At 48.7% G+C, this 10,927-nt stretch overlaps 1 protein-coding gene across 1 annotated transcript in view; it reads right to left on the reverse strand.

The window, feature by feature from the left end:
• The window catches only part of MCF2L2 (MCF.2 cell line derived transforming sequence-like 2), a 306,850-nt gene that overhangs the window by 42,715 nt on the left and 253,208 nt on the right, over window positions 1-10,927 (reverse strand). The window contains exons 19-20 of the mRNA XM_034780536.1: window positions 2,369-2,461; window positions 1,703-1,795 (exon numbers count right to left, since the gene is read on the reverse strand). Coding sequence (XP_034636427.1) covers window positions 1,703-1,795; window positions 2,369-2,461 — 186 coding nt within the window. The remainder of the gene's footprint in view (window positions 1-1,702; window positions 1,796-2,368; window positions 2,462-10,927) is intronic.

Raw genomic sequence — 10,927 nt, forward strand, 5'->3', positions numbered from 1 at the left:
GATGGGAGGGTCGGCAGTGCGGCACTCGGGGGGCGTGGTGTTACAGCGGGGCAGCACTCTTCTTTTTTGCCTGGGGCGGCAAAAAAGTTAGAGCCGGCCCTGCCCAAAGGAGCTTAGCGTGTTGCTTCTATGGTGCGCTCAGAATTCTTTTTGTGTTAAGCGTCCTTCCAAATGTACTGTGAAGTGTGTACAGAACTGGTCTGACCTGATTTGATCCCAAGGGCTGTGCCTGTTGTGCTTGAGAACTGTACTCCTTGATCTAATCTCACTTTTGCTTATTTGCAGCTTTCAAATTAATAAGAGAGCACAGTTTCTTCTTCTTCTACTGGAGACCTTGAACATTCCTTTTCAATTCTCTCTCTCCCTTCTACTATTACAGTTCCTGGAAGTACCTGAGTCAAATTTACTGCTGGAATAAGCAGATGCAACTCTGAGAGTCAATGAAGTTGCACCACGGTGCAATCTGGCCCACTTACCGTATGAGGATTCTTCATCCTACGTATCCGGTTTGCTAGATTGCCCATCACCTTGATATTTAGGTGCTGCATAGGTAAATGATTGGCCAGATATTCAGATGACATAAACAGGTATCACTTCATTGACTTCAATGGAGCTCTATCCATTTGCACCGAGACCCTGGCTCTAGATAGTATACTAAGTTCCATAGTAGACTTCATAATGCTAATTAACATTTTTTATCATCAAAATGCTTCATAACATCAACCAATTAACCCTCAAAACACCCTGGTAAGAGCGGTGAGAAAATATTATCCCCATTTGAGAGATGAGGTGATGGAAACAGAAATTAAGACCAACATTTTCAAAAGGGGACACTGGTCTTGGTGCTTCAATTTTGGGTGCTCGGTTTGGACCTGAATGTCAAACATGCTAAGTACCCACAACTTCAGCTGAAGTCAAATGTGAGCTGTGGATGTTTACCATGTCTGATAATTAGGGCCAATCTGAAAAAGGGAAAACACCCAAAATGATGTCCTTTTGGGAATTTTAGTTGGAGGAATTTATTCACAGAGAGGAAGTACAGTAAGTGTACAATTTTGGCTGCACTGAAGTCAAAGGGAGTTTGGCCACTGATTAGAACACAGGAGAACCTGTGCTCAGATGGCTAGACCTTACTTCTCTCCAATTAAAGGCTCATGTAAACTTTTTTTTCCCCCTGACAGATTTTTGCCCCAGATCCCTAACTGGCCCCCTCTCAAGGATTGAACTCACAATTCTGGGTTTATCAGGCCAATGCTCAAACCACTGAGCTATCCATCCCCCCAATTAAATTAGATTATTTCTATTCTGTTGTGGAAAACTGAAAAGTGACCTTATTGTTTATAGTGAAACAGTGCTGAATCCAGAACCATGCTGCACTATGTACGCTCTTGTCTTCAGTGCCTGTTTTAGGGCATGATCCTATAAAGTACCCTTAACTATCACTGACTTTAGTGAGAGTTGACATCATGTGGACCACCGCGCCCCCCCCCCCCCCCTCCCAAGATCAGGCTCTTATTTTGGTTCAACAAAGAGTCCTTACATTGACCATGCTTGTTCATCTGCCTGGTCAATTTAACATTGCAAAAATATGTATTTAAGGTGTCGCCTTTAAATACCGCTGTGTAACTTCTTAAGCAAAACAGTCAAAGTGCAACAACAATTAATTGCCTCATCATAAAGAATGTCCTTTAGATTTATTTACCTTTAAAAGCAACTGGTACTTTGTGATCCTTTGGACTGGCTTTAAGAGATAAGCATCTAGTGAGAGTTTATGATCCAGTTTACGCTGGCATTCCTGTAAGAGACAAAAGAGGAGGAAAACATACTACAACGCTTAGAAATAGAACAGGGGTACAAAGCCTGGAACTAAGGTTTAAGATCATTTGAGATTGAAATGTCTGTTGATTCAACAAGACATATACTCTGTTCCTTGCACACCAGATTTCACTAGTGCATTTACAAAGGGACTTTCCCAGCTGTTCTGTGTACAATACAAACATCTCTGAATGAGAGCCAAGGTCTGGATTCAGATTAGATGGTGTTGAAATCCTGCAAGATCTTCTTGAGAGATTTCAATCAACCTGGTTCTGTGAAAGAGGTCCCTTCTGGTATTAGATCTGACCTGGAACCAAAACTGAAGAGACAGGTTCATATCCAGGAATTCCATCTACTAGGCTACTGAGTCTCTGATACACTATTCATTAACATGGTTGTCAAGTGCCTCCCAGAATTATAAAGTGTGCACATAAATATATTTTCCTCTATAACTTTTTTTAAATGGACATGAATACAGAAACTTTCTAAAGAGAGATGGATGGGAAAAGGGGCTCTAACAGATTTGCATTGCCAGTTTGTAAATAAACTCCACCTGAAAGAAGAGGCTATCTCCACATTGTCTCCAGAGGGCTTCAGATCTTAGCTTGTTCTGACAGTATTTTTCATACACTTGGAGATCCTCTTTCTGCAACAAAAAGAAAAGCTTAAGTAACTCAGGAGGAAACAATTCATTGAACGTTGATCATTAACCAGATCTCCTCTACATCTTCTATTCCAAATAGATGAGATCAAACCAGATCCTGGTAATAAGTCTTTATGGAAAAAACTATTGTGTAAACTATTTTTACTCTTTCAGATTTCATTACACTACTAAGATTAGCTTGGGTGGGTTGTTTGGGAAGCAGAAGCTACAGCATAGGGGGCTAGGCACGTGAGTGCTTAGACTAGAGGGCCGGGAGTTGAAAACTGTCAGTTCAATTCCTGGCTCTAGCACAGTCAGACTATGTGTGACTTTGGGCAAGCCAACCAGGTCCACATTTTCTCAAGTGGCCACTAAATTTGGCTTCCTCAATTTTTGGGTTCTGACCCTGAGACAGCTGCCACATGAGCACCCACAGCTCCCATTGACTTCACCTGTGAAAAAACTGACCCTGTGAGTCTCACACTGGGCACCAAAACTGCCTCTGATGAGTGGACATTTCTGAAAACGCTGCCTTGAATTCATGAAAGTTTGTGGCGTGCTTTGAGATCTTTGGAAGTGCAAATATTACCATTATTTGATGCAAACCTAACAATCTTGGCCAAGATTTTCAAAAGCAACTAGTAATTTTGGGTGTCTCTGTTTTTGGATCCTTAACTTGATGCACCAGATTTTTAGAGGGCAGGCGTTCAGTACTTTCTGAAAAATTAGGCTGTCTTATGTTCTCTCAAATGGGGCATCCAAAACTACTGCACACTTTTGAAAATCTTGACCAACTTTTCTATAAGTCCCTAAAAGGGAATTACCATGATCTGAGTGACAATCTAAAAAATGAACTAAGCAGCAACATCTGAACACTGCAGAAATCTAATAGAGTTTAGTTTAAATCCACAAGGGGGCTTTTCTTATCAAGAAACTTTTCCCGAGGCAGCCTTCAGAATTCTCTACCCTGAATGGTGCTGGAAGAATCCATCCTTCTGGGATTCAAGGGGGGAAAAGATGGATAATTACATGGACAGCAATGTTATTTTGCATTATACAGGGGATTAAATAATCAGTAATGCAAATTCATATACACAATGCACATAGTTCAATGGACTGGCACATAATAATACTTAGTATTTATCTAGGGCTTTACATACTCAAAACATTACAGGACCCAATCCTGCTCTCAATATCGTCAGTGGCAGGCCCCTACTAAGCTCAATGAGGTAGGTAATTCTTTCCCAATACCACACAGGCCAGGTCTACATGACAAACTTTTGCCGTCGCAAGTTACGTTTGAATAAAACAATTGCAGTTAGTATATCATTTGTGAGCATGCAAACTGGGCTCCTTGGGTCAGCGCTGCGCATATTCACCAGGATAGCTTATTTCGATGCACAGCGTAGCGCACCATAGGTAGGTGTCCCAGTGTGCAACTCTGCACCATCCAGCGCTCTGTCATTTGGAAAGTTTGAGCAATGCATTGTGGGGCAGAAACAAGTCACGCAGGGGTGATTCGGACTGCAGAGTCAAGTTCCTACCTTGCAAACTTTCTCTACCCCATAATACCGTCTCTACACCATAATTTTTGCTCCTAATGTTAAGATCCCACAAATCCTTGTGGGACTGGTCACTGTCTGCCATCTCCAACCAGTGTGGATTAGTCACTGAGCCCATGCCCAGCGGCCCTGGAAAAAATCTGCCACCAGGTGGTGGCAGCCTGGAGCCCTGGCCGCCACGTGAGTGGGGCAGGGGAAGCCCCTATGCCCTGACCCCACTCCCTGGCAGCAAAGCAAGGCAGGAAGATGCAGGGTGGAGCAGGGGCGGGAGCTTGGGGGAAGGGATGGAATGGGGGTGGGACCTGGGGCAGAGTGGGGGTCAAACACCCCCTGGGAACAGAGGAAGTCGGTGCCTACGTGCAGGGCGACAGGGGAAGCCCCTGCACCTGACCCTGCTTTCCAATAGAAGCACCGGGCGGGCACAGCAGAAGGAGCCCCAGCGCCCCAGCCCTGGTCTGCTGCAGAAGTGCAGGGGGGGGGGAGGGGCGGTGGAAGCCCCAGCATCCGGACCCCTGCTGTGGCCCTGGGACTGGAGGAGCTCTCACTCCCCACATGCCCCGGGGCCATGGTGCACGGACAGAGCTTCTCTGGTCTTGGGGCCGAAGTGTGGGGGCAGAAAGGAGCAAAAGGGGTTGCAGGGCAGCAGTGGAGGGGCAGGATGGGGGGGCTGGGTGGAACGGGGTGGGCATCAGGGAAGGGGCAGAAAGGGGTGGGGCTCTGGGCGGGGCCACAGGTTGAAAGGGTGGAGTGGGGGCGGGGTCACAGGCGGACGGGTTGGGGAGGGGCCCCAAGGCCAGAGGAAATCTTAATCCGTGGCTCCGCCTCTGTCTCTAACAGAAGCTTGGAGCCTGCAGAGCTCTGCATTATTGTCATGAGCATTGCAAGTACAGGGCGCACAAGCTGCAGGATTTGCAGGCTGCAAGAACCACCAGATCAGTGGGGAACATGACGATTTCCTGAAGGGCAGATTGCTGTGGGACATAGTGAGAATCAATACAAGGTTGTTAGTGGTGCTCACAGAGCAGCTGCAAATGGTGGAGCACCACTTCTGGGCCCAAGAACAAGCACTGACAAATGGGACTACATCATAACGCAGGCTTGGGATGACGAGCAGTGGCTGAGGAACTTTCAGATGGACACGGCCACATTCCTGGATCTGTGTGCCAAGCTTGCTCCAGCCAACCAGTGCAGGGACACCAAAATGAGAGCTGCACTGACAGGGGAGAAGCAAGTGGCGATCACACCACGGAAACTTGCAACAACGGATTGCTACCTGTCAGCGGGAAATCATTTTGGAGTTGGAAAATCCACTGTGGGGGGCCATTGTCCTGCAAGTGTGCTCTGTAATCATCCGCTGCTCTGAAGGACTGTAATTCTCAGCAACATGCAGGACATAGTGGACGGATTTGCAGCAATGGGGTTCCCAAACTGTGGTGGAGCAATAGACGGCATGCATGTCCCTATTGTGGCACCAGCATACCTTCCCACAGAGTACATCCAAAAGAAAGGACTACTTTTCTATGGTTATGCAAGCGTCGGTGCTCTTTGGGACGGTGGTGAGGTCTCCTCTAAGTACAGCACATCGCTCTTTGTTAAAGCAGCAGGTCTGCAGCTCAGCACCGGAATGACTTCTGATATGCCCGCCGCAGTTCCTCCACTTTCACGCAGTACTGCCACTGATCCCTGTGGCACCCCTTCTCCTGCATCTCCTGGGCAATCTGCTCATAGATGTCCTCATTTCTCTGGCTGGTCCGCAGCTGGGCTTGCAGAGCCTCACCTCTCCACAGGCTCAGGAGATCCAATATCTCCTGCCTACTTACTCCAGGCCAGAGCACATCTGGAGTGTGCATCCGGCATGGCCAGCTGGGCAGTTGTGCACAACCGTGGAGAGCAGCTAGGTGCTTGCCAATATGGACAATCAGGAAAAGGCATTTCAAAAATTCACAGAGTTTTAAAGGTGGAGGGGGCTTCTGGTCTCCATGACCCCTAGTCAGTGGAGTTCACAACTGTGACCAGAGCAGTCAGTACAGGGCATTGTAGGACAATGGCTGGAGGACTGTTAGGGTCAACATAAGTCACTCATTGTCTACATCCATGCTGCATTGACCTCAGTACATGGACCATGGCTCCATGATGCTCGGGGAGGTGCAGTGTAATGAAGAGCCATGGTCCAGAGATGGGAGACAAATTTAAGTGTAGACACATGCACAACTAAGTCAATGCAAGGCGGCTTACGTCGACCTCACTTTGTAGTGTAGACCAGACTACTGTGAATCAGGGCAGACGCAGGAGTAAAATGCAGGAATTCCTGGCTCTCTGTCCTGTACTTAGTCCACTAGACAATGCTGCCCCTTTGGGGTTGGCAAGGAATTTCTCTCCAAGGAATAGTTTTTTGCAGGGCTGTTGTGGGATTGTCACCGTTTAAGCTGGGATCACCCATTAGGATCAGATACAAAGGGGATAGGAGAGGACAGGGGAAGGCCAATGCCACCCTTCACTACGTTTCTATGATTATGCAATTGCAACCAAAGCAATATTAGTGGTGCAATTTCAAAGTGAGGTGCAAACTTTCCTTTGCCTGAATAGTATTGTTTACGTATGTTGCCATGGAGGGAAAGTGGCAGTGGGTAGAGAACACAGAACTGAAAGGAATCAGAAAGGGTAATCAAGCATGACTACAGATACGCTTCAGTGAGAGAGACGGTGATGGTCAATTCAAAAGCAGCAGCAGAGGGACAAACAAACAAAACAAAACTGTTCAAACTGGAGAAAGAAGGGAAAGCAATTATTAACCTATCAGTCTGATGTAGCAGCCCTCTGTGTAAACATCACACACAGCGCTGCACAAATCAAGGGGACACCAGCTCAGACAAACGTTCTGTGTCCTTAAAACTAGCCTTTCATTATGGCAAGGACTGAGAGTCGCATAGTGAGAAACGGGATTCCACAGAGGAATAATTAGGGCTATCAATGCAGAGCCAGATCTTGAACATCTCAAAGTTCAGGAATGTTCAGCTCCAGGATTTCCAACTCTAGATCTGCCTGTATATTTATATCATGCTCAGGGCCGGAGCAAGGATATTTTGCACCCTAGGCGAAATTTCCACCTTGCGTCTCCCCCTCCCACTCCCCCCGGAGCATCGCTTATTATAAACCTTCAAAAATGAATACTGCATAATGTGGCATTGTTCATTAGAGTTAATACACGTTTGGCTTGAAAATTTATTAATTTCATTATTTAGGCTACATATCTAGTCTACATATCTATCTGCCAGGAGGCTGCATCAACTGAAAATGAAAAAAATGAAATTTTATTCCTATCCGTTCTTTTTCGTGTTCACTATTAAAAGTAAAGGATAGAGAATACATGTCACTTACTAACTATGAGTAACTATTTGAATTTCATCAACTGCTTGATGTAAACATTGATTAAGAAGATGACTTTTCCTTAAAATTAAGCAATGTTGATTGTAATCGGAAATACACCTTTTTTAGTTACGTTCCTTCCTTCATTCTTTCATATCAAAATCTACTACATTTTATTCTACCTTTAGGATATCCAATTATTGTTATTAATAAAATTTATAAAATTAGAATGGCGGATACTCCGTCATACAACAACAACTGACAATATCAATATGACAAATTTCAACAACCTACCCACACATATTCACACATGATAAACATATACATTCAAATACTTCACATACACACACAATTGACACAAAGCATTAGCAAAACGATGCAGCGGCAATTGCCGGAGTCTTAGATCTGAAACAACTCAACAAAAATAATTAGCCTCAGTCAACAACCTCCGAAAACGAGTAAGCTTAGCATTATAAACAGCCTGTCAGCCTGTGCCCGCAACGCAGAGCTGGCGTTGGTAGGGTTACCATATTTGGATACAATATGATTGTCAGAGAGAGAAGACTTGGCCCATGAAACAATAACCGTATTAAGATGCGGCCTGTGAAAAAGTTTGAGAAACCTTGACTTAAATTTCTTTGGTGACATGATGTAATATTCAGTATTGTCAACCTCAAACATTCAGAACTCATGAGTTGGGCCCCCACAAAAATCACTCCATATCTGACCTATCAGTCCTCATCCGGGAGCCGCAGAGCCCGAGTGTGGCGAGGGGGAAGCCAGGGGGCGCACGGGGGCCGCTGCCCGCATGCATCCGCTGCAGGAGCCCCTGGGGAGGGCACCAGGCCACAGCCCAGGCAGGCACGCCCCCTGGGTTCCCCCTCACTGTGCTCGGGTTCTGCGGCTCCCAGAGCAGGCTCAGGGCCCCGCGCCCCGGCGGAGGCTCACATGCCTGGGAGCCGCAGAGCCCGAGCGTGGCGAGGGAGGAGCCAGGGGGCGCACGGGGGCCGCCACCCGCATGCATCTGCTGCAGCCTGCAGGAGCCCGTGGGGGGGGCGCCAGGCCGCAGCCTAGGCAGGAGGGGCAGGGGGCGTGGCTGCTTCCCGCTAGCGGTGCTGCCGCCTTTGCAGGACTGCTGCCCCCCCGTGCCACGCCGGCTCCTCCATGGCTGGGACTTGCTGCCCCCGCACAGGGCCGCACGGGGGGGGGGAGGAGTGGGGCAATTTGCCCCAGGCCCCGCAGGGGTCCCCACGAGAATGTAGTATTCCATAGTATTGCAACTTTTTTTTTATGGAAAGGGCCCCCAAAATTGCTTGGCCCCAGACCCCCTGAATACTCTGGGCGGCCCTGCCCCCGCAAGCTGACTCTCTGGTGCCTCCGGAAGGCAGCTTCTCTCTGCTGAGCCAGGGCACCGCTTTTTGGCACCCCCAACCACTTGGCGCCCTAAGTGACAGCCTAGTTCATCTAGTGGTTGCACCGGCCCTGATCATGCTCACCACTGTTGTGTCTATAAGCCTTTGCTCTTCTACGGTGCTTCCTATCCAAGGATTTCAAAATATTCTTTAGATTTAGTGTGTTCAGGGCACATATGCACAACTCCAGTTAACTTTATTGGCAGCTGATGAGTGCCTGTATGTGAGGTAGGAATTTGGTCCTTAATGTAGCACTCATGGGTTCCCTGCAGTTCAGGAGCTGACACAAACCTTTCAAACAACATTTTTTATGTGCTTCTTCTCCCAAATAAGATGACCAAGTGCTTACTGCAACTGTTGGTTCCTCTTAAATGCTCCTCTTTCTAGGGTTGGTAATACTGTCAGTAAGGACATAGTCATGCCAGGTTCTGGGCATCTCCTGCAAAGAGCTGATCGCCTTCCATTCCCACTTGATCTTCCCAGGGTCAGGCTCTAAGGATTCACCTACACCGGGGTGGGCAAACTTTTTGGCCTGAGGGCCACATTGGGGTTGCAAAACTGGATGGAGGGCCGGGTAGGGAAGGCTGTGCCTCCCCAAACTGCCTGCCCCCCCATCCGCCCCCTCCCACTTCCTGCCCCCTGACTGCCCCCCTCAGAATCCCCCTCCCATCCAACTCCCCCGCTCCTTGTCCCCTAACTGCCCCCTCCCAGGACCCCCGCCCCTAACCGCCCCCTGGGACCCCACCCCCATCCAACCTCCCCGTCCCCCCACTGCCCCACCCCCATCCACACCCCCGCCCCCTGACAGGCCCCCTGGAATCCCATGCCTATCCAACCACCCCGTTCCCCGTCCCCTGACTGCCCCCGCCCAGAACCTCTGCCCCATCCAACCACTCCCTGTCCCCTGACTGCCCCCCCGGGGTCCCCTGCCCCTTATACAACCCCCCCGGCCCCGGCCCACTTACCATGCCAAGCAGAGCATGCAGATCAGCATGTCTGGCTGCTGCGCCAGCCGGAGCCAGACATGCTGCCACTCTGCTTGGCAGGAGCGCGCAGTTCTGCCGCCCAGAGCGCTGCCTGCGCAGCGGCGTGACTCTGCAGGGGAGGGGCCGGGGACTAGCCTCCCTGGGCAGGAGCTCAGGGGCCAGGCAGGACAGTCCTGCGGGCCGCAGTTTGCCCACTCCTGACCTCCAGTAAAGCTTTTAACCATGTGTCTGTAACGAAGTAGTGGCATGGCTGGCACTAAACATGTGTCCAAACATGGTTACCACGCAGTAGTAACAACAGCAGTTCATTGTGTTTCACCCCTTCCAGAGGTTCTGGCTGTCACATGATTGATGGATGGCTTACACCCTTTTGTTTTGGGTTTTTCTGCACAGGGCCGGCTCTAGGTTTTTTGCTGCCGCAAGCAAAAAAAAATTTGGCTGCCCCCTATCCCAGCCCTGGGCTCCTCGCCGCACCCCCCTGCCGCCCCAGCCCTGGGCTCTCCCCCACAAACACACACACACCCTGACGCCCCAGCTCTGGGTTCCCCCTACCGTCCCACCATCGCCCCCCCCCCCCCCCCCCCCCCCAGCCCTGGCCTCACCCCCCCCCACACCTGCACCCTCCTTCCGCCGCAGCTCTGGGTCACTGGTAACTCGCTCCCAGGGCAGGTCATTCAGCAGGAATTTTAGATGTGCACAGAACACAGACAGGATTGGTTCCCATATGGTTACAGAACTGCAGTAAAGTGGAACAATTTTCAGCTTGTGTGATTGGAGGATATCTGGATCCATATTATAAGACTGTCCTCCATAAATGAGGAAAAGTTGAGGTGCCTTTATTATTCTTTTGTTCCACTCTTTCTTTCTATGGGGAATTTGCCAATGCAATATCACTGTCTTCCTTTTAAACAAACAAAAACAAACAAACAAACAAAAAAGGCAATGGCTGTTGAAAATAGCAATTCCAGTCCTAATAACCACTGGGAAGCATTTCTTGCTCAATTTTATCCTACTTTTTCTACAGCAAGTTACAGTGGATCAGTATATTTGATTTGGGAAAAATGAAGTAACAGCCGCCCAAACTGAGCTTGAGCACTCCTGAATTTTGAGGTGTTCAAATCTGGAAGGCAGGTGCTGGGGGGA

Source organism: Trachemys scripta, chromosome 9 (genome assembly GCF_013100865.1).
Source record: "Trachemys scripta elegans isolate TJP31775 chromosome 9, CAS_Tse_1.0, whole genome shotgun sequence".
Taxonomy (NCBI): domain Eukaryota; kingdom Metazoa; phylum Chordata; order Testudines; family Emydidae; genus Trachemys; species Trachemys scripta.